Source organism: Chinchilla lanigera, unplaced genomic scaffold (genome assembly GCF_000276665.1).
Source record: "Chinchilla lanigera isolate Chin_1 unplaced genomic scaffold, ChiLan1.0 scaffold00050, whole genome shotgun sequence".
In the NCBI taxonomy this organism is placed as follows: domain Eukaryota; kingdom Metazoa; phylum Chordata; class Mammalia; order Rodentia; family Chinchillidae; genus Chinchilla; species Chinchilla lanigera.
The window spans coordinates 15,031,255-15,053,704 of NW_004955451.1; the positions used below are offsets into that span (position 1 = coordinate 15,031,255).

General features: G+C 63.0%; 1 protein-coding gene across 4 annotated transcripts; it reads right to left on the reverse strand.

Annotated features, from left to right (window-relative positions):
* Positions 1-5,518: 5,518 nt before the first annotated feature.
* Tns4 (tensin 4) lies at positions 5,519-21,945 on the reverse strand. Of its 4 annotated transcripts, none has more exons than XM_013519361.1 (13): positions 21,680-21,941; positions 18,339-18,836; positions 14,062-14,446; positions 12,775-13,193; positions 10,981-11,067; positions 10,594-10,719; positions 9,314-9,406; positions 9,136-9,213; positions 8,270-8,338; positions 7,589-7,757; positions 7,400-7,468; positions 7,177-7,203; positions 5,519-6,533 (listed from the first exon to the last, which is right to left on the reverse strand). In XM_013519361.1, the coding sequence occupies exons 2-13, from the start codon at positions 18,742-18,744 to the stop codon at positions 6,392-6,394; spliced, it is 2,070 nt and encodes a 689-aa protein (XP_013374815.1). In that variant the 5' UTR covers positions 18,745-18,836; positions 21,680-21,941; the 3' UTR covers positions 5,519-6,391. The 4 variants fall into 4 exon arrangements, 3 of the variants coding, with proteins under 3 accessions (XP_013374815.1, XP_005394417.1, XP_013374816.1); XM_005394360.2 differs by having other exon boundaries at positions 12,775-13,196; positions 21,680-21,940; XM_013519362.1 differs by lacking the exon at positions 7,177-7,203 and having other exon boundaries at positions 12,775-13,196.
* Positions 21,946-22,450: the final 505 nt, after the last annotated feature.

A 22,450-nucleotide genomic window follows, 5' to 3' on the forward strand; every position in this document is an offset into this window, starting at 1 on the left:
GGGCGTGGTGGCACACGCCCGCAATCCCTGCACTTGGAAGGCTGAAGCAGGAGGATCGCTGAGAGTTTGAGGCCAGCCTGGTGTACACAGTGAATTCAGTGCCAGCCTGAACTGCATAGTGTGACCCTGTCTTAAAACAAAACAAAACAAAACAAAACAAAAACCCAAAAAACAAAACAACAAAAAAGGACCAAACGTCTGCACCCAGTCTTCCCTCGGCCTCGGATGCCCTTGAACGGCCCCTCAAGTTGCTGCCGGGAAGTGGGTACCGCTGGCGGCGTGGGAGGAGGCGGCAAGGGCCGGACTCCGCTGTCCCGGGGGGCCGCCCTACGGGCTAAGCTCGAGTGCCGGCTTGGGGGAACGCGGCCTCGGGGCCCCAGCCCGCTGGTGCCGGTCTGCGCACATTTGGTTTGCATTTGCCCCGCTCCTCAGCGAAGATCAAGCCCTGACGTCGCTGCCGGCGGGCTGGGTTTCCGCGGCGGTGGGGGTCGGGAGGGACGCGGGGCTCGGACGGCGCTGCTGGATTCGGACGGGGGCCGCCCCCGTCAAGCCCCTGCAGCTCTGCGGCTGCTAACCCAGGAAGAGCCCACTCCCAAGTCCTCTGCCCTCAGGGCCGGGTTCTGCCACCTGCGGCTCTGGGAGTGTGCAGGACAGCGGGCCGCTCACCCCTCTCTGGGGGACACACGGCTATGCGGCGGCTGACCCGAAACGTCCGAGGCAGTGGCTCTGCCTGGTTTCTGGCAGTGGATGGACGGAGCTGGAGGTGCTGGGGGCTGGGGTGGGGGTCCTCTTGGGGGAGCGGGAGACAGGGGTTTGTGGGAGAAGACAGGCGCGAGAATCTTCAGGGAGGAGGGCCAGGGATGGGGACTGTGTGTAGCCAGCTGCAGACACAAGCCGAGCCGGCCGGCATCTAAGGAGGTCCTCGGTGTCGGAGTGAACTGTCCGCACCCTCTCCGTGCCTGAGGGTCCCCGGGGCTGCTGCGGGTTCAGGTCAGAGAGCAGGAGCGGGGCTGTGCCCCGATAATCAGAACCATGCCCGAGTGTGGCAGCAGGCGCCCCAGACCCCCGCTGCTCCCCCAGCCCCCGACGGGGACCTGGACCTGGGACCTGGACCTGGGACCTGGCGGGGTTCAGCCCGCCGGGGGGAGAGGCGGAGGCTGAGCGGGGCTGGCGGGCGGGGCTTCCAGGCCTCACATGGTCTCTAAAGTGCAAACAACATATTTTCGCCATGCACTGGTATTTAATTACACATAAAAACAGAGCCATTAAACTGAAATTAAACCCTTGTTGGAATCACTTAATTCAGGGCATGACAAATTGCTTTCAGTGGAGGCGGACGCGGTCCCCAGGGGTGGGGCGTGGAGAAGGCGGAGATCAGTGGCTTCCAGGGCTGGCCGGTCCCCTCTTTCTCTCAGCCCCCTTTGCGAACTCTAAATCCCCTAACGGAGGCCAGAACCCTCTTCCGAGGGACCACCCAGGCCAAAGGGACGCCGCCAGGTGCAGAGGCACAGGGTTACTGCCCACTCGGGCCATTTTCCTGAGGGGGACGTTGAGGGATGCCAAGGCCGCCCCAGCCAGAGTTAGGTTGGAGGGGAGCAGGCTGCTCTTCCCCGATCCCTTTGCCCTCGCCCTGCGCAGGCCGGGGTCCGGGCCCCTGCCACCCCAGGGTGGGCAGCTCCTGGGGCAGCTGTGCAAGCGCCTCACATGTGGGCTGCTAGCTGCACCCTCAGCGCCCCGAGACACCCGCAGAGGCCAGAGGGGTGGGCAGGCCGAGGCAGCTGCCCTCGGACCATGGCCTCTGGGGGGCAGGGTGACCTGGAACACGACGCCCCGGAAACAGGTACCGCCATCCCTGGGAGACAGGGCTGCCGGAGGAGAGCAGCTGGGGCCGACTGGGGACCGGCGCTGCCGCCCGGCCTGGCCCGGCACTCGGGGTCTCCGCCTCCCTTCCGGCTCCTCGTCGGGAGGGAAATGAGAGCTGACTGCTCAGGAAATCGGTGCAATTTCCCAGCATCATGGAAGGTTGGTTGGACAATAGAGCACCCCCCAAAACAACAGAGAAAAAGAGCTGCGCTGCCCTGGGCCGAGCCGCTGCCTGGCTTCACCTCTCAGCCACGGGTCAAGGCTGCTCATTCGAAGTGACGTGTGACTGTGCAGTGACCCGGGCCGGGACGCAGTGGCGTGAGGGGCCAGGCCGGGCCGGCGTGCGGCCTGCGTGTCCACTGCCCAGTGCCCGCGGTCGTTCTGGGGACCGGCGAGGCCTGGGGACCCCCCTCTGGGGAGCCCCAGCCTCCAGTGTCAAAGCCAGCGCGAGGTTTGGGTCTGCGATTCCTCAACCCCAGGCAGCAGGTCCCAAGGGCCGGCGTTAAAACACCAGTGGGGACCTTGGAGATTCTGAAAATGTGCCTTTTTCTCTTCTTTCTGTTCAGTGGGGCAGTGGGGAAGGCTGCCTCTACAGTGCATGTGTCACCGCAGAGTGGGGACGGTCTTAGGGCTGTGAGAGGGGAGAAGGCCCTGCAGGCAGGGAAGCACCCATCTGTGCAGGTGGTGGCCATGCAGGGGACGTGGGCATCTCTTCTGCCTGACCCCTGAGGACCCAGCCTTAGGTGGCCTGGGATTTGCCTGTCTGAGGACGGTGCTGAGCTGGGACAGGACCAGGCTGAGTATGGGCACAAGGGGCTGCTGGGGGCCACAAACCTAGGCATTGCATGAAGTTTGTACGCCAGCTCCAGGGACAGAAGGCGGCAGTGGAAGGGGTCTCTGTACGAGCCTGCGTTTCCTATAAGTGTCCCTCAGCCCCTTGGTTATGACTTGTGCCAACCTCAGGGCCTTTGCACATGCCTGAATCACCCTTGACCCTGGCTTGTCAGCTTTTATCCAGGTGTCACCTCCTTCGAAGGCTCCTTGCAGGCCCTCCCAGGCAAGGTATTTCCCTCCATCGTACTTCCTTCCATGTTTGTCTCCTGTATTATTAGGGTTTTCTTGATTGTTATTTTCTCTGTTTTTCTAAAATACACACCTGTTTTGTTTAACATAGTTGTGCCTCCTGAGCCGGCACACGCAGCGGTGAGTGAATGAGGGACGCGTGCGCTGGCTGGCGACCTCTCCCCTGGGCCCAGGGTCCTTCCCCCGTTCCCAGCCACAGCTGTTCACCTCTTCTCTTCCTGCCCTGCCCCTGCGTCCCGGCGACAGCCCTGGTGGCAGGAGGAGCCTCCGGAGACAGGAAATCTCAGTGAGGCAGGAAGCCGGCGGTCGGCCACCTGGGGGACGGGAGATGGCAGGGCACGAGTGAGTGCCCGCTTCCAGGCAGAGAGGGGCTGAGGGAGTGGCTTTTCCAGGGTCTTGAGCAGCCTGGGGTTAGGGACAGAGTGAGGAAGGGGACTTAGTCCCAACTGGAGTAAGAGACGGGAGAAACAGACAGCGCTGCTCCTCTTCCTGTGTCCCCGGAGGCAGGGCGCTGGCTCTGGTGATCTGGGTCCTCCTCCCCCTCCTGTTTGGGTGCACACCACCTAGGTGCAAGTCCTGCCGTGCTGCCCACGCCGGTCGCCCGTGGGAACCCTCCTAAGCTTTGAATCGCTGGCCCCACATCGACTGAAGTCCTAGGACTCCGGGGGCGCAGCCCAGGTGTGGGAGGGGCACAGCGATGCTTCCAGCAGGGACGACTGCGGGCTGTGCGCCGCGGGGACCAGGCGGAGCCCGGTCTCTGTGGGCACTGCCTGTGGCACGTCCCGCCCGCTGGGTGCCAGGCGGAGGAGCCATGCCTGCTGCCTGCCCCATTCCTCGGCCTCCCGGGGCGGCAGGGCTGGGCACAAGAGGAGGCTGTGCTTCTCAAGGCCCCGGGACGGGGGTGGCGAGGTGGGGGCCTCACTGGCACAGGGGGCTGCCGACCAGTTGAACTGTGCCTCCAAAATCAGCCCCAGTGTGACTGTGCTTACGAGACAAGCAGTTTCATAGGTAACCGAGGTTAAATGAGTCCTAAAAGTAGAGTTTTAATGCAATCAGATGGGGGGCTTTAGAAAGGAAGAGTGGTTTCAAGGAGGCTGAGGCAGGAGGATCTTGAGTTCAAGGCCAGCCTGCGGCACACGAGTCCAAGCCAGCCCTGCATGCACTCTGAGGCTACCCACCTGAGAAGGGGCCAGCGTCCAGAGCACGCAGACTCCTCCCCAGCCTGCAGGGAGCCAGAGCCCCTCTTCTGAGCCTCTCACCCTCTTCCTGTTTGACGCCACCTCCTCTCCTAGTCCGCTTGTCACTCCCCTGTCCCAGCCCAGGTCCCAGATCCTGTCCCTGCATCCCCAGCCACACCAGGGTACAAACCCATTCAACTCCTCCTTCGCCCCAGAGCCTCGCTCTTTTGTACAGGACGAAGCCCGAGCAGGTTGCCATGTGCAGTTGTGCACTGCACAACCTGCTCATTTGTACAAGCGGCCCTGCGTCCAACCCCATTCATTCATTCATTCATTCTCAGCTTGGCACTCAAGGTTCCTGGAGACCCTGGGGTCTCCTGTAAATCAGAACTAAACACAGGCGTGTCACACTGCATTTAGCGCACGGGATCCCCTCCAGTAAAAGTTGGTTTCTCCTCTTGGCCTGCCAAACTCCTAGCCACCCTTGAAAGCCCAGCTCAAACGTGACCTCACAGTAACACTGCCCTGTCCCCTCCCGTGAGGAATGCCAGCCTTGCCCTGCTGCTCCTCCTCCTGCTTAGCCTGGCTGCTGCTGGGAAGCGCTGGCTGCAGCAATGGGGCGTCAGGAGCTGATTGGCACCTGCGGCCTCCACCCACCGCCCCGGCCTGAGCCTGCAGCGCTGCAGCTGCCGGGTGGCACAGGGTGAAGGCCTGGAGGAGGGCACAGGTGGAGAACTGGATGTGGGCGGGCGGGGCTGGTGCCCCGGGGCAGGAGTCCAGTCACAGGGCACGGGGTGAGAGGTCGCTGTCCCCTGCTGGGGGTGGCGGGGCGTGGGGCGTGGGCCCCGGGGCGGCCTCTTCCCTTCCCGGCCAGCTTCTGCTGCGGCATCCAGATACAGCGGGCGGGAATCAGGCTGGGAAGCGGATCCTCCGCAGTCCTGCACTGCTCGGTGACCCTGTACATGTCCTGCAGCCGTGGGGTCCGCAGGGGGCACCGCCTGGGCAGGCGAGGGAGGGAGCACGGCCAGCTGGCAGGAGCTGGAAGAACTCGAGGCCCAGGGTGCCACGAAGGGGCCACTGTCCAACGCGGCAGGCCTGGGCCCGTGGCGTGGGTCACCCAGTCCCAGGGCTTCTTCTGGATGTCCCAAGCGGCTCTGACGACCCCAGCCCCTCTGGGCCCCGTGGGCAGGCACAGGGCACTGCCCCTGCTGCTGGGTGACACACAGTCCCCGGGGCCAGAAGCCAGCCCTCCTGGCAGAGGCAGGGATGGGGGACAGGGTGGTACGAGTGGCTTGGGTAGCAGGAGCCCACGAGGCGGCCCCTGGGTCCTCACCGCCTGCTGAGCCAGGCCCTCTCCTGGGCTGGACCCACCCCCAAGGACACGGCCCTGCAGGCCTCGGACCACTGCTTTATTTCTGGTGATGGGAGCGACAGGCACATTCGGGGGCAGGGGGACTCCGCCAGCCCCACATCTGGGCCCGGGCCCGGCGGCCTTGAGCGCTTGGGCCGCCGTCCTGTCCTGCGGATCAGCCCGGCCAGCCTGGGCCTCGCAGTCTGATCTCATTTCCGGGCTGAAATCACAGCTGTCAGGGCCGACTTTGGCCAAAGGCGCCCCCTGAGATGCTGCCGCACCTCCCCTGCTGCCCCCCGGTGCCACTTGCTCAGGAGGCCACGCCAGCTGGAAAAGCTGCTGCCGCGGCCGCCTCTGGGGCTTCCTTCCCCCACGGGGAAGGGGCAGAAAAGACTGGACTTCTCCAGGCCCTGGCAAGCAACCTCTTTGCATTCTTGACTCTCTGCTGCCCCCTTGTGGCTGTGAGGCCAGTGGCCGCAGCGGGGCTGGAGAGGGGGGCTGGGCCAAGTCCGCCTCAGGGTGTGTGGGTGTCCGGCAGAGGACTCAGCAGGGAAGAACTGATGCCCAACCACAGCCAGATGCCCTCAGAGCTGCCCTAGAGCCCCAGGGTCTCCGCCACACCTCCCACTTGGGGACAGTTACACCAGCAACCCGAGGGACCTGTGACACCAGCCACACCTGGGCAGGTGGATCCAAAAGGCCATCAGGAAAGCGGGGACAGGGACAGATGCAGAGGGAATCGCAGTCTGAACCCAATCCTGGCTCACAGCGTCACGAGCTTCAGGGCAGGGGCCAGGCCCACGCTCCACGTCCCTGCCCCCACTGTCACACTGGGGGTGCGCCAGGCAGGAGGTTCAAGGCTTCGGCCGGCCGGGAGTCCAGGAGCTGGTGGGCGGGGTGCAGCCGGGCCTGCCCGCTACATCCTCTCGGCCTCCTGCAGCAGCGCCGTCACCAGGCTGATGACCCGCGAAGCTGGCTGCACTGCGTCGTACTCTGCGAAGAGGTGGCAGATGTTCTCCGGAGGCTCTGTCTGGCTCTTGGCCACGAACCCGAAGATCCTGGGGAGGGAGGGAGGGAGGAAGGGAGGGAGGGCAGTGTGAGTGGGGCAGGGACTGGGCAGCGCCAGGCCCTGCCCCTGGCACCTTCTTATGCCAGAGCTCCCCGGAGGAAGGTGCTACCTCCCCATCAGACCCGGAGAGCCCCAAGTTCAGGGTCCAGGTCTTCTCCATTGTGCGTGGGGATCAATCCCTCAGGACAGGAAGCTGCCTGAGGGCAAGAGTGGACCCTAAACATCAGGCTGGGGCCCCCTAGAGGTCAAGACTCCCCAGTAGAGCCTGTGTCTCTTGCAGGACACTGAGGGCCCCCCTCAGACGGGAGCTTCCTGAGGACAGGGCCTGTGTCCCCCTCAGTGCTTTGCAGAACTGGGAGTTAAAACCAGGGCCCTCTCACTGAGCTATATCCCCAGTCCTCTTATAGTTTATTTTGACTCAAGATCTAAGTTGCCCAAGTTGGGCTCCAACTTGGGATCCTCCTGCCTCAGCCTCCCAGGGTGCTGGATGACAGGTGTATATGACAACATCCAGCCTCAACCTTTCCGACGCCTTGAACTCTGTTGGCAGGACGGGGCCTCCCTCTGTTGGGTCTGGTGCCCCATCACAGGGACCCCTCTTAGGGCGGTGGGCTGAGGGGTGACGGCCTTACCGGGAAGGCTTGCAGTATTTCTGCCACCTGTGAGAAGGAATATGCCGGTCCTGAGTCACGAGCTCCACTGCACCCCACAGAGCCCTACCTGGAGGGTGCCACCTGCCGTCAGCCCTTCCATTTATAGCTCCCTCTGCATCTCCACCCCAGAACCCAGGCCACCTCAGAGGGTGCCGAGGCCCCTGGAGGCCTCCCTCCTTGCTGGGCCCAGACTCGCACTTACTTCCGCTGCTCCGGGTCTGTGCCGCAGAAGCGCAGGGTGCTGAGCGGGTAGTGGCGACGGAAGAAGACCCTGGGGAGGCAGGGAGAGAGGAGCAGGTGAGGTGTGCCCTGCCACCAGCACTCTGGTCCCCTAGAGCCCAAAAGGCCTGTCCCCCAGGGACTGTCCCCCGCCCTGCCCTGTGGCCCTTACTTCCTCTGGACGTCGGTCAGCGTGATGCCCTGCTCGGTGACTCTGAAGTGGACCACGGTGGGCGTGGGGAGCACCTCCTGCTCCAAGGTGGCCGAGACGGCCTTCTGCACGGCCAGAGCCCCGCTCAGGGTCTCCATGCTCACCGAGCGCAGGTACAAGGTGTGGCAGCCTGCGGGCCCAGACGCAGCGCGGGGGCAATGGAGGGATGGATCCCCGTGCCTGGCCCGGGCCGCTGCGCCTTCTGCAGGAAGCCGGCGGGACTGGGGGTGGGGGTGGGGGCGCAGGCGGCGCCCCTTTGCACTGTCCTGCCCTTCTGGGTGGGACTGGACGGAGGAGCGGTGACACTGGTTTGAGCACATGGGTTTCCAGGGAAATGACTTCTGTCTGGACCGAGGCTGCCCCCGCCCACACCTCCACCCCTGGTGACATGGGGGACAGAAGACAGGATGGAGGAGGTGACCCAGAGGATTGCTGACCTCTGCCTGGCTTTTGACCTCTAGCCCTTGGGGGTGCTTTCCCGGGGACCGAGAGCGGGGCAGGGGGCATGGCCGGGGAGCAAGCTCTGCCGGCCCACGCCTGGGCCTTGGTGGGCGAGGGGCACGAGGCACACTGTCAGGCTGCACGGGAACGTGCGGAGCCTGTGTGCGTGTGCATGCGTGTGCGCGTGCCCTTAGCACTCACCCGCAGCTTTCTTCAGGCAGGCCGGGCTCTCTGTGGGGCGCTCCGCGGCCCTGTCTGCAGCTCCCAGCTCTGAGCCAAGGCGAAGGAACAGGCCCTGGTGAGGGACCCCTCGGGGTCCCCGACCACCTCCCAACCCCCGCCTCCAGGGAATGGGAAGCCAGCGTGGGGACTGTGATTACACAAATGGGGGCCACTCTGGGCTCCCCAAGGGCCCGGCCTGCAAGCCTTGGATCCCAGGCTCCTCCCTCCTGCCCCCCACAGGTCCCAGACTGTGGCCTTGACCTTGACCTCCCACGTCCTTGGCCCCCTACTTTCTTCCCAACCCCAGGTTCCTCTTTGCAGGACATGGGGACCCTCTCACCATCCCTCATCTGGGGCTCTCCGGCCCCGAGTCCTCCCCCAGAAAGCCCCCTTTTCTAGCTTTCCCTGTGCACCCACAAAATGACCCTTCCCTCTGGGCTGTGCACCCGGGGTGGGGCTTGCTGACCCTACCCAGTCTCACTCTTTGGGCCTTTGGGGCCTGGGCTGAGATGCGAATATAACTAGTGCTCAAGAAATGTTGGACCTGGTAGCTGGGCATGGTGGTGTCATCCTTGCACTTGGGAGGATTGCTGCGAGTTGCAGTCCAGCTTGAGCTACACAGTGAGTTCGAGACCTTGAGTTTTTTTAAAAAATTGTTTTTATTTTATTTTTTGAGACAGGGTCTGGCTATGTAGCCCAGGCTGGCCTCAAACTCACATGGATCCTCCTGCCTCAGCCTCCTGAGCGCTGAGAGTACAGGCAGGTACTACCACAGGCGCTTCTAACTACAATCTGAAAATAATCCACAGACCAGGCAGAAGCGACGCCTGAGGGTCCAGACCTACCTCGCTTTGGGATGGCGAGTGGGCAGGGCAGGGCCAGGGCCATGATGGAGTGCTGGCACACGAAGGCTGACAGGCTCCCTAGGAGGGAACAGCACGCGCATGAGGAGGGCTTCCCCAGCACCTCGCAGCTCAGAAGGGTGGGGCCCCCATCTCCGACCTGGAGGCTGCCAACGCTCACCAAAGTAGGGCTCCTCATCCGCTCCTTTGAGGTGCACGCCTTTGGCAGAAGACTCGATGAGGAAGTGGCGGATGAGGTCACTGCTGTCCTCGCCTGCAGAGGAGAAAGAGCACGTGCATGCCGAGGAGAAACAGCGCATGCGCGCAGAGGAGAAAACGCATGCGCGCAAAGGAGAACGCGCATGTCCGGGAGGAGAAAGGGTGCATGCGTGCTGGCCAGCTCCTCCCTGCTCACGAGCCCACCCCGAGCCCTTCGCGGGCCTTGAGCTGCACGTGGATGTCCTGTGGCCACACGAGCGGCCAGCAGATTTGCTCGAGGGCTTCCAGGTTCCATTATCCCCTTAGGAAAAACGTTCTTCTGGTGAGAGTTATCAGGGATTGTTCTTAATTACCGTGCAGACCAAATATCAGCTCTTCCAGCGCCCCCCGTCTCCGCCCAGCTCCTCCCTGCTGGTGCTGTTATTTTCCACCAGGTCGTGCCCACCGGAACCAGGCTGGCCCTGGACTCCACCGCCGTCTGCGCCCTCTTCTCTGGCCTCCCTCGAGACCTGCCCAGGCTCCCTGGTAACAGGCCCCGCCCCTTTCTTCCAGGGCGGGGCGGGGGGCGAGTGGGCAGAGCGCAGGCCGGGCTTGCACCCTGGCTCCCTCGTGCAGTTGCTCTGAGGGCCTGCGCCATCCTCGGTTACAGGAGAGGCACCGTCCTGGGGTTTCTGGGGGGACCGGGTGCTTGTGCTGGGTTATCTGTTCCCATCCACCTCCCCAAAGAGGTGCTGCCCGCATGGACCCCTCTGATTTCCTGGTGCCTTACCCAGAGCTTGGCGCAGGGAGAGACCCCTAGCCGTGTGTGGAGTGTGTGTAAAATATCACACACGTGTGATAGGTGATTAAGCACACGTGTGATAGGTGATTAAGCATACTTCCGACACACAGGTGATGGTTATGGCATACCTGATAAGCTATCATGCTCAATGGACGGGTTATCACACGTACATACTCGATAAGCTACACACGTGTGATGAGCGAGTGCACACCCGCTATTACTACAATAGGTGGCCAGGAGGTGGGCGTGGTGTACACACAGGGAGCTACAAGTAGAAAGCAGCCTGGACAGGGTTGGGACCTGCAGGGAAAGGTGCTTTTCACGGTGCCTCCGAGCTGCTGGGAGCTGCCCCAGAGGGGGACCGTCCTCCCAAGCGTGGCCGCAGGGCCGGCCCCGGGGACGTCCTGTGAGCTAACCCCTGCCGTCTGCAGGAGCCCTGGAAGGAGCGGACCGGCGCGTACCTGATCGGTGCTGGGCAGACGCAGGGGCCTCCTGGACCTTCAGGGCCAGGCCGAAGGAGCCTCGGTAGGAGGAGCTGTCCCTGATGACGAAGGCCCCAGGCTCCTCCTTCTTCAGCAGCTCGATGGCTGGAATGATCCTTGGGTCAGACTCGGATGCTGGCCCGTGGGGACTCTCCCTCCCCGGCCCGCGAGGACTCTTCGTGAAGCAGCGTAACAGAGTGACTTTCACCCAGGAAGTGTTTCTGGTGTCTGCTCTGCCATCTTGGCTCCATTTCTGTTTCCTCGAGGGGTCAGTAGGGCGCCCCCTTCCCCGGGCCGTTTGCCACCCCTCCTCTTTTTCAGGCCATGACGCGGGGCCCCACCCGTCTGGCACTCGGTTCTGTTTACCTTGCTCTCGAGTGATACTTGGCTTAAACCAGTATTTGGACGTATCCATCACGAACTTCATGGTGGGCTGTGCGTCTCTGGCAGGACCTGAAGACAGACAGAGAAGGGGAACAGAATAGGCTGAACTGAAGGCTGCTGGAAGGTGCCCCAGAGAAGGCTGGGACCCCACCCCGTTCCTCTGCCCGGAGGCCCCATTCCACCCCCACCCCTACCCCTACCCAGAGCCCACGTTATCGCTAGACGGCCTAAAGACACAAAACCAGACGGAAGGGCTCCAGGCCATGGCGCATGTGGGGTACAGAAGCCTCTTAGTATCCTTGGTAATGAATCAAAACCAAACAGATAACAAACCTAATGTTGCCTGGCGGAGCGACCCGAATAGGGTAAAGGGTTCTCATGTGCCTGTGTGACCTCAGACGCGCCTCCCCCTTAGCCAGTCTAAGCGTCCCTGAGGGGCACATCCGATTGGAGAGGAGAGCAAGAGAAAAGGCGAAGGGTGGAAGGAAGACGGCGGGTGTGGAGGGAAGAGCTGCACTCAGAAGCCGGGAGTCTGGATTCCTGATTTTGTCACAAATATCCAGCACCTAACACCCAGAGGGGACCAAGTGGGCTAGACAACCCCCAGGTCTTTGATGCCCCAGAGTGTATGAAATGAAAAGGAAATTTGCAGTTTGGTAAGATCCTGGAGCATAATTAGTGACATCTGCTGGCATCCGCAAAGTGGCCTGGCAGTGTCACCCGGCTGGGCGTGGGTACACTTTGAGAACCAAAGTGCCGGTGGTCCCGGCTCCCTAGGGCAGAGAGCAGTGGTTCTCAGTTTTGGCATCGCAAGAAGGTGCGTGTGGCCAGCTCCCTGTAAAGAACGCTGCACTGCAGCGTGCGGATGACCTGTCCTGGGACAGGGACGGGGGCAGACAGGAAGGCATCCCCGTGTGCCACCCTCTCCCTGTGTGTGCTGGCGTGCATCTCTCGCCCCTCGAGTCACCCTGGAAGCCGGAGGAGCTGAGGCCTGGCAGGAGCATGTAGGCCGGGGGTGCCTCGCGTTAGCGTTTGTGTTTACTGCTGTGGGTTCCTTGAACTGCGTGCTTTTGGTCGTCTATAGTCTCAGGCTCCGGGAAGGAGAGTGTTTGACATTTTGTGGTTTGGGGCTCTCTGACTTGGAACGCGTTGCCTCTGTTCCCCTGCGCACCCCCTCTGTGCTCTCGTCATCCTTGGACGTCAGAGCGAGGACCGAGGCTCCCCTGGGCCGTCCTCGGGTGAGTCACCAAGCCTGCTGCTTCCACATCCGGAGGGTGCCCGGCTCCATCCTCCTCCCCCCAGCCCTGCCCCACCCTGGCTCTCAGCTTGCAGCCCATCTTCCCCGCAGCTGCCAGGCCGAACCCTTGAGTGTGTCCGGCTGACCCTGCCTCCGCCCTGTCTGGGGTCTCCGATCCCTGCTGCCCAAATGGTGAAATCCACTTTTTGGCTTGGCATTCAAGGCCTTTCACCATCTGGCTCCAGATTACTTCTCAGTGACCTTCCCGGCAGCCTCAATATCGTAGGCCTTTCCTAACCGTGCCGGGAGCTTGCACCCCATCCTGACTGTGGAGTCCTGCGACTTTACCTCTGAGCTCTTCCTGTTCTGTGCGGGTCTTGGTTTTGGTCCATCTATGTGTCCTCACAGCCTGGCACAGTGCCTGGCACATAGTAGGTGCTCAGTAAATGTGCTGGCTGGCTGTTACCGAAGCCCACTGGTGCACTGTCTACTTCCCTTGCCCGAATCTTCCACTGCTTGATGATTGTTTGACAACATACCCTCTGGGGCCACGGCAGAGGCGGTGTCCGGCAGGGTCTGGCTGCGGCTCTTGGTGGCCGGGCAGGGGTGTCTGGGAGAAGCAGCTCCAGCCTGGACAAAGCCCCGGTGTCCTGGTGTCTGCTGAGGTGGGGGAGACTGGGGTTCGGGGCAGCCGTTGATCAGCACGATGGGGATGTCCACCATGGAGTTGGTGATGGACGGGGGGCAGCTGCTGGCATGCTCCGTGGCCAGGGGAGGGGAGTGGGTCACTCCGGGCTGCACCACGCTCGGGGTGGGGTTGCTGGGGGCCTGGACGTCACCAGGTTTCGTGCATGTGGACCCGGGGCCGAGGCTGTGGAGGCTGGAGGAGGAGCTGGCTCGGCTTTCCAAGGACCTTGACGACTGGTGGCTGGAGATGCTGGAGCGGAAGAGAGACTGGCTGCTGCCGGGGAGAGAGGAGGGACGTGTGTTAGGTCTGGAGGTCCCTCGGGGCCGGAGCCAAGGGCAGGCCCACCTGATGCCCACGGGATGCCAAAGGACGGAGAGGCGTCCCTGGGCTGCGGGATCTTTGGTCATTTAGAGGCCAGGGGCCGACCCCTGCAGGATTCCCTCTGCCTGCCCGGCCAGAGCCTGGGCTCTGCCCTGCTTGTTGCGTCCAAGAGCCCCGTGGGCAGGTGGACCGAGATGGACAGGCCCACGGTGACGCAGAGGGAGCACAGCTGGAGGGGGAGAGGGAGGCGGAGAGGCAGGCTCCGCAGGGAGCCGGCTGGGGATCCCGGCCTCTGCCGGGCACTGCCTCAGCCCACACGTTGGCCCTGGTGTGTGGGGCCCGTGTCTGGGCTTCCCAGGCGGGACAGGGCGGGTGTGCAGTTCCGCTGCAGAACAGTGTGAGTGGGGAGCCCTGGAAACGAAGCCCAGGCCGCCCGGGCCCTGGCTCCTGGACGCCACCGACAGCACAGAGAAGGCGACTTCTCGTCTCTGGGTGGCTGCCCTCAGCCGTCCAAGCCCCCGTACGGCCCTGTGTTCGGCGTTCTGGAAAGCTGGTCGCTGGCACGGGCTGTGCCAGGGCCAAGGGAGACGGGAGCCGCGTGGACGCCGCGGCCCTGTTCCCGGGGAAGACGTAAGCTGAGCGCTGTGTCCTGAGTTAGGTCCCAGGCGTTTGCTCGCGGGGAGCGGAGTGCGGGGATGGCAGGAAAGCCAACATCCACTCCTGCTGCCTTCCTGCACGCGCCACTTTGCGGCTTTGCTCGGGCGGAGCGGCGCCCACCGCGACTCCAAGGGAGGCGGGGCCGAACGTGGGAACTCACCTCCCAAACACGTAGCTGACTTCGGAGGTGGGGCTGGCCGACAGCACAGAGACCCTGCTGCCCCGCTGGGGGGTCAGGGCCTTCGGCCCCTTCTCCAGGCCTGGGGAGGCGAGCACTGGGGAGCCCAAGCCATGGGGGCCACAGGCCCTGCCCCCCCCACCAGGGATGGCGATGCTGGGGGAGGGGCGGGGGGAGGGACCCCCGCCCTGGCTGCCGGAGAAGACCAGGCTGTCGGAGCTGCTGCGAGCCTCCCGGGGGGCGTCCCTGCAGAGGAGGCCACCGCCGCATGGGGAGCCAGTGGGCGGGGTGACAGACGGGCTGGAGCAGCGCGGGGGACCCTCGCGGCACCGCGGTCTGGGAGAAGTCACTTCGATGTACTTGATATCTGCAGGAAGAGGAGCAGCTTGCTGGTCAGGCCGGGCGCGCGGGATGGGCACTCCGGAGAGGACTCTCAAGAACCCGTGGGCCCCCTCCGTGCTTTTACACAGACGAGGCCCAGACAGGAGACCGGCACCCAGCGCCACCTTCCGGGCCCAGTCACCCTGTCTGTGATGTCACCCCTGGGGTGCGGGACGTCCTTGGGTCAGAGACGTGGCTTGCCCCACGTGGTCTGAGAACTTGGCCGAGTGGCTTGGTCACTTCGAGCCTCAGTATCCACCCCTGCGTGTCACAGGCAGGGTGAAGTGGGATTGGCTCGGGCAGCCGCGCCGCGCCTGGCACACAGCAGGTGCTTCAGACCTGGAGGGTCCTCTGTCTTTCCACCACGCCTGTCACTCGCGGTGCCCCAGGACTGCCTCCCGCCTGTACCCACAGTGAGACAGGGCTTTGCATGCCCCCCATACCCTAGAATCTCCCGATGGGGTTCTAAGAGTTTCACTGCCCTGGCTGCACCCCACGCCGGTTGGATCAGAATCTGTGGGGACCCCTGGCCTCTGGCTGGATCGGGTGGTTCGTGTGTTTCCTTGGTTTCCCAGGTAACTCCTGTGTATGGGAGCCTCAACCCTAGGACAGATGTTCCGGCTGTGTCACGGCTCCTGGGCCAGGTTCCCAGCACGGAGTGTCAGGCTGCAGCCCGGGCCTAGGGACCTACATGTGCAGTAGTCTGAGCACCCGGGGTCCCCTGAGCTCTGCGGGACAGAGACGGTGAGAACCCAGCCTCCACGCCTGTCTGTGGCCTCCTCCGCCTTTGAGGTCAGCGGCCCCCTCCCCGCTGCGTTGAGAGGCCTCGGAGCCCCAGCCTGCCTGGCTGCCTGGGCAGGACTCCTGGCCGGCTGGCTGAGTGACTGCCTCTGTCTGGGCCTGTCGAGCTGGCAAAGGCGGGGAGGGCATCGGGTGAGCCTGGCGCTGACCCAGGCTTGCTGCCCCCGGGCTAGCGGGGGGAGGACCTGGGTCCAAGTCCTGGCTTTGCGACCTTTCCAGCCAAGGAGCAGGGGGAAATGTCCCAACCTCTGCTAGCCTCAGTTTCCTAATCTGCAAAGTGCAGATCTAAATCCAAACTCTGAAAGAAGTGACGCCGCTCAGTGGGGCTGGGTGGAGCCCAGAGCCTGGAGCCAGGCCCCTGGGGGCCTCGGAGGAGGACCCTGCTGTGGGGCAGCCCTGGCCAAGGTGGATGCCCTTCTGCCCCGCAGGGCGCGGCCAGAGAATGCCGGGAAAGCGCTCAGAGCCGATGGTTCTGTGCAGGGCCAGCAGGCGCCACTTCCACTTTTATGGGACTTGATGTGTTTATCCTGTCTCTACCTTTGGACCTGGGAGAGCCTTGGGGCACCTCAGGCTTTGTTTTTACAGCGGGGGAAACTGAGGCGGGGAGGGACGCGGGAGGGAGCCAGCGAGGCCTGCACAACGGCGGTTGATAAAGGTGGCGTCTGGGTACCAGGAGCCAGCGTGGCTGCAGAGCGGCGGGGCGCGTGTGCGTGTCCTCTTGCTCCCTTGAAGCAGCCCTGCCCCAGTGAGAAACAGTGCTGCTGCCCCAGGCCGGAGGAGAAGCCGAGGCTCAGCAAGGTGGAGCGAGTCGCCCAGCGCCACACAGCCAGGGACGGTGGTTTAGCTCCGTTGAGGGGCCTCCCGGGGAGGAAGAGGGGCCTCCCGGGGAGGAGGAGGGGCCTCCTTGGGACCCTGTTCCAAGGCCTTGTCCTGGGAGAAGGTGCCGGACTGCTTTGGGGAGGGCCTTTTGGCCTGGGGAGGCTCTGGCCCCCCACCTCCTGGGTCACCCCAACACCCCAGCAAAGCACCTGCCCTGGGGCTGTGTGGGCAGGGAGGGGAGGAGCCCGGTGCTGTGAGTCAGCCAGGTGGACGGTGGGGCCCTGGGGTGCAGCCGCTGTTTACGGGCGGGAGGGCAAGTCCGGGCAGGGCAGGGTGGCGCGGCACGTGGGTGGGGGGCGGAGGGCTGGTTACTAAGCACCCTCGGGGCTGGCGGGCCGGCTGGCCTGGCAGCGAGGCTGTGCCGAAGACGGGGTGGGAGGTCTGGGGGAGCAGGGCGGGGATGTGGCCTGAGCTTCTAGGAGCCACGTTCTCTGGGCACAGGGACTCCACCGGGCAGGTCCGAGGGAGTCAGGGGCTTGGCCAGCTGCGGGGAGGCCGAGGCTCAGGACGGGACCCCGGGGCCGCCGAAGATTCACCATGTGCCCCCAGTGGGCAGGAGACGAGCCCCGCCAAAGGCGGGGGGTGGGGCGGGCACCCTGGAGCCGGACATGGGGCTTCGGGCCTGACCCATCTCGCACCGCCGCGCGGCCACGGCTGTGGGTCTCCCTTCCCGCCCGGGGCCTCAGGCTCCTTGCTGTAAAGCAGAGGCCCCTGCATTCCTTCCAGGGCCAAACCCCGGGACCTCAAGGGACCAGGAGGGACGTTTATCCCGTTAAAGCCTGTCTGGCTTCATCTAGGGGAGGTGACCATCAGGACTCCCTCATTCAGGCCTTGGACTTGGCCAAGTTGGGAGGAGGACAGTGGCCGTCTGTCCCCCTCAGCCTGGCCTGGAGCTTGTGTCACCAGCGCGGTGGTGGTCTGCTGCCCTCAGTGGAGGCAGAGAAACCCCGCCAGGGAGGCTGACGTTGCCGGGCCGTCTTGGTAGGTAGTGAGCTCCCAGGCAGGAGAGGTATCCAAGCAGGGTTAGAGGAGGGGTTTCCTCCTCCATCATCCGGAGCTTGGCAGCTTCGTCAGGGCCCGCTGACCACTGCCGGCCCCGCTGTGCTTACAGTGGCCTCTGAGGCCATGCCGATCATCGGCCCTTCTGGGGAGGATGGGCGCGTTGCCGCCATTCCACCCTGGCACGTGGGTGCCCACGGAGCCCGCCTGTCATGCCCCAGCTGGCCCTGCCTAGGGGCACGAGCATTAGCACCCGGGCTCCTCCTGCCAACGCTAATTAGGCGCAAGACGCTTCCTGGGTGACGTGCCGGGAGTGGCCCTAAGCAAGCGGGCGCCCACGGCGCTGGCCTCCATCCCAGACCTGACTGGCCCCAGGGCAGGCCCTACCTGCACCCTGAAGTGAATAAACAATGGTGGCCACTTGTAGTAATTCACAGGGGGCTAGGTTGGTGATAAGGGTTGGTGATAAATTTGTGATAAGTGTTATTCGTTTTAATCCCTGCGACACCTTTAGAAGTAAGGACTCTATCTCCATGTTATAGATGAGGCATCTAAAACACAAAGAAAGAGATAGCTTTGCTGATTCTCTTAGGCTGGGCTGTCTCCTCCCAACCCCATCTACCTCAGTCTTTTCCTCCATAAAATAGGGATGAAATATTTCATGTTGGAAGCTGGGCGTTAGTTAAGCTCATGCCTGTGACCCCACTATTCAGGAGGCTGAGGCAGGAGGATCACCGTACAGTTGAGGCTAGCCTGGGCTACACAATGGGTTCAAGGCCAGCCTGAACTACAATAGCAAGACCCTGTCTCAAAAAAAAAAAAAAAGAGTTCAGTGCTGTGTTGAGAGGGTGGAGTGGTCAGCACAATCCTGGTACTTTATATAGTAAATGCTCAATTAATGGAAATCAGTCTATATTCTGACTGTAATCCCTGCTGCTGAGGGTTTAAATTCCTGGCGGCCTCAGTTTTCCATCTGTCCAGTGGGGCTCTGTGACCCTCATGCTCAGAGTGGGCCTGAAACCAAACCCAGAGCAGGGATTTCCCGAGGCCGTTGGACTTGTACCAGCCTGCTTAGAGCTGATTGCTAAACTTTCAAGATTTTGTCCAGCTGGTTGCTGAACTCAGCCATTATTAAAAATCACATTACAGAGCCAGGCATGACGGTGCATGCTTGGGAGGTTGAGGCAGGAGCTCCTTACCTACAGCTTCAGGCTCCTGCTTCTTGCTGCCGGGGTCTTGGCTTTGGGCAGCCCCGGCCGGGGGGGCCCCAGTGCCTGGAGGAAGCAGCTGGAAAGTAGGGTCCAGTTCCAGGATCATCTGGTTGAGGGTCTCCAGGGAGAAGTCAATGTAGGAGTCCAGGTCCTGCGGGGTCCCTGAGGCCTTGGCATGGGGCTGTGGGGCCCGCTGGACTGGGCCGGGGGGCCCCTTGCTGGGTGTGGGAGCCATCAGTGCTTGGGCCCCCCAGCCTCCAGTGGTGTAGTAAGGGCACAGAGGTGGCAGGCTGGGGCTGGGTGCTGCGTGCAGGGTTGTCTTGGGCTCTGTGCAGGGTGCCAAGGGGACAGTGTGGCCTCCCGCCAGCAGGGAGCCGGGCATCACCCAAGACATGGGGGGCCGCTGTTTCAAGGGTTCACTTCCGGCGTTTGACCAGCCTCGCTTACATGTCAGAGCTGTCTCGTATCAACAGGAGCTCCCAGGACCTGCAAGAGACAGGCGTGGGACCTGAGCAACTTCCGTTACCCCAAACAAGGGCGCATGGAGGCTGCTAGCCAGCCTGTCATCCCAGGTACTCTGGAGGCTGAGGCAGGAGGACTGAAAGTTTGAGACCAGTCTGTACAACTTACTGAGACCCTATCTCAAAATAAAAATTTTTAAAAAGGGCCAGGGATGCGACTCAGTGGTAGAGCACTTGACTTGCCTTGTGTGTGTGTGTGTGTGTGTGTGTGTGTGTGTGTGTGTGAGCTCCAGGGTGCAATCCTCCTGGGTTCTCCTACTCACAATCTGTATACGTTTGGGGAAGTTAGCAAACTTTTTTTTGTGCCTCGGTTTCCTTCTGTGTAAAATAAGCGGACACTGGGGCTGGAGGTTTAGCTCAGCAGCACAGCGCCTGCCTGGCAAGCACAAGGTCCTGAGTTCGATTCCCGGTACCAGAAAAAAAAAAACAAAAACAAAAAAAGCGGACATTTGTAAGATGCGTGCACCTGCGCTGGCTCCTCGTAAGCATTAGGCGGCTCCCCCAGATGTTTACTGAACAGCCCCCGTGCCAGGCATGTTTATTAGAGAAACGGCAGCCAGCGTTTACTGTGCACACACACCCGGCGCCTGTGTGTTACACCCTGTGCACAAGGAGGCGAAGGAGGCACGGGGAGAGGTCACTGGTGCACGGCCACGCGGCCGGCGGCGTCAGAGCAGGGCTGGGCCTGGGCCGTGTGGAGGACGAGGAAGCGGGCGGGCAGCCGTAAGCGGGGTCACCGGGGAGCGGGAGTCGGGGGACTTCCTGGAGGAGAGGATGCGCGAAGCCTGGCGGACAGACAGGCATTGCTGAGCGCCCGGGGAACAGAGCGGCTGGTGGGTGGAGGGAGAGGGGGAGGAGGGGCAGCTAGACCCGCAGGGGCGTGGGCAACTATGGAGGAGACTGAGCACATGCTAGTCACTCCCCAGGCGCTCAGCAGGTCCCAACATCCTCGCTTCCCTTACTGTGGAAGTTCCTTCTGCTGTCTAACCATAATGCCTCATGCTGTTCTCCCGTAGATGCGGATGAGAAGGAGGTAAGCAGCTCAGAGACGGCTAAGAAAATGGTGCAGAGCCTCCACCCGCTGCTCCCTCAGGCCCCAGGGCACCCTTTTCCCAGCTGCTTCCTTCTCACTCTATCTGGGACCAGTCCGGGCCAAGAGAGGTAAAAGCCAGACAGGAACCTGAAGATTTAATTCAGATTCAAGCTCAGCCTGGCCCTCACGTGCGACTCTGACCCTCAGGGTCCTCCTCTGTGAGATGAGAGTGAGCATTCCCGCCCGCTTCCTCGAAGAGGTTTATAGCCCGGCACGGTGGCGCAAGCCGGCAATCCTAGCCCTCGGGAGGCTGAGGCAGGAGGATTGCCAGTTTGAGCACAACCCTGGGCAACTTAGCAAGACCTTGTCTCAAAATGAAAAATACAGGAGGGCTGAGGCTGTAGCCCAGCAGTAGAACACCCCTGGATGTAAAAGATTAATAAATAAAATACAGATTACTCAAGAAAGGGTTTTCTGAGGTGCAGAGAGGGTACGGTGTGCCCGAGCTTGCACAGTCAGTGATGACAGAAGCCAGGCCAGCACTCGCAGTCCTCCCGGGCTCTGCTCATGGCCGGCCCTGGAGGGGACGGTGCCTATAAATGGAGTGGACGGAGCCAGCCTCGGATCCTTCCAGGGGGCAGCTGAGGACACGGAGTCGGTTGGCCGCAGCCTGTGCTGGGTTTACTGGGACAGGCTCAGGGTGCGCCCCGCAGGGCTCTGGCTCTGTAGAGTATGCGACCAGGGCACGGTTCTGTGCCAACCCAGCACGAGTCCTTAACTCATTTCAGCCAGGCACCATGGCCCAAGCCTGCCATCCCGTCGCTTTGGGAGGCTGAGGCAGGAGGATCACAAGTTCAAGTTCTGCTTAGGCACCTTTGTGAGATCCTGTCCCTAAATAGGAAATAAAGAAAAGCCTGGGGATGGAGCTCAGTGCCCAGGCCCTGGGTTTAATCCCCAGCACTGCAAAACAAAACAAAACAAACCTTAACTCACTTCAGGCTCTCAGCAGTCCTGGGAGGAGGGGCTGCGAGAGAGGCTGAGGATTTGCCCAGGGTCAGAAAATCCCCAAGGGAGGCCAGAGAGCGGGAGCCTGGTGTCCTGGCACGGTGCCCCTGCGGGCCGCCACCGCTGATTAGCCCCTAAGCCTCCCTCAGTCGCCCGGCCCCAGGCCGCAGGGAGGCAGCTGGGCCTTGCCCTGGGTTCCTGGACACTGACCCCTTCCCTGTCGCCCTGGCTCTAGCAGTCCAGGCCAGGCGCCGTGCTCGGCTGGCGTCTGAATATTGGAGTGGGGCTCTGGCTGGGCTGCCTCGTTCAGGGCCCTGCTTCGCTCTCCCTTCCACAGTCCTGCTCCCTGCTCCCCTGGCTCCAAGGTGGGCCCTGCCCCCGGCTGTGCCCCGTGCCCCTGCCTTGCCAACCACTCTCCTGACCCCACCTCCTCCTGCTGCGAAGGCAGAGGGTGAAGCTGGCCCCCTGAAGCACACCACCTCCGGAGCCCCTCCCTGCTCCTCGGACCCTGCTGGGAACCGCCCCACTCCTGGCGGGCACAGGAGGCCCAGGCGCCGTGTCCAGGACCCTCCCGAGTGTCTGTGACCTCCGTTCTCCCATCCCTCCACCAAGGCTGTAGATTTAGTTCCTAAAGAGCTGGACCCGGGGCGGGGGGACCGACCCTCTCCTCCCGCTTCTCTCCGAGCCCCGGCAGGTGGGGGAGCTGGGACCAAGGCGTCGGGGAAGGGGCTGCGTGCCCCCAGCTCTCCTTGCAGAGAGGAGGCCCCTACCTGGGTGACGATGGCCGGGCAGCTGCTGCAGGCAGACCGAGGCTGCGGGGCGCCAGGTGAGGAGTGAGGCCCGGGACAGCTCACCTCCGGCCCCGCCCTCGGCCCGCCCTCCTTCCCCGGCCTACACGTGGCCCGAACCCCGACGCCCCGCCCCTATGGGGTCCCCAGGAGTCCAGGTGTAATGCTGGGCGGGCCTGGCCCAGGGGCGCTGGGCGGCCGGCTGTGGGGGCGCCTGATGCCCTGTGGCACCTTGTGGTCGGGAGCTGGGCTTGGATGGCGGAGGTGGGCGTGGCTTCCCTTTTGCAGGTGTGCCAGCCAGCGGGGGTTGGGTCAGCTTGCAAAGCAGGGTCCCTGGGGTGGGTGGAGCCCTGGGAAGCAAGCAGCAGGTCCTGTCTTCCTTCTTCTTCCCTTTCACACCCGGCTGTCCAGCCAGGCAAGAGGCCGCAGCTGGAGCAGCTGGAGCTCGGAGTGGCTGTGCCCTGCTCGCCACTGACCACCCCCAGCTCCAGTACTGGACGCCCCATGGGGGGACGCAGGCAGGAACCCACCCCTCCCTTTCTGTTCTTTCAGTCCCCCATGGGGGTCCCAGTGTTGGGGGACATCCAGCCACGAGGCGGGGCTCTGGTGGCAGAGCCTGGTCTGGGCAGGCTGGTCTGCAGTGAGGGCAGTAGCCGTGTCTTGTGCTGACCCCCGCAGGCTGCCGGCCCTGCCTGGTGTCCCCACGTCCAGTCTCGCACTGGTCAATGAGCCAGGACCCTGGGAGGGTGGTGG

Bases quoted from the DNA above. Each gene is read 5' to 3' on its own strand.
- Tns4 (XM_005394360.2), bottom strand. From the start codon at position 18,744: ATGTCTTGGGTGATGCCCGGCTCCCTGCTGGCGGGAGGCCACACTGTC. The intron at 9,214-9,313 runs GTGAGCGTTGGC...GTTCCCTCCTAG, and splicing joins GGATGAGGAGCCCTACTTTG to GGAGCCTGTCAGCCTTCGTG. The intron at 7,204-7,399 runs GTAAGTGCGAGT...TCCTTCTCACAG, and splicing joins ACAGACCCGGAGCAGCGGAA to GTGGCAGAAATACTGCAAGC.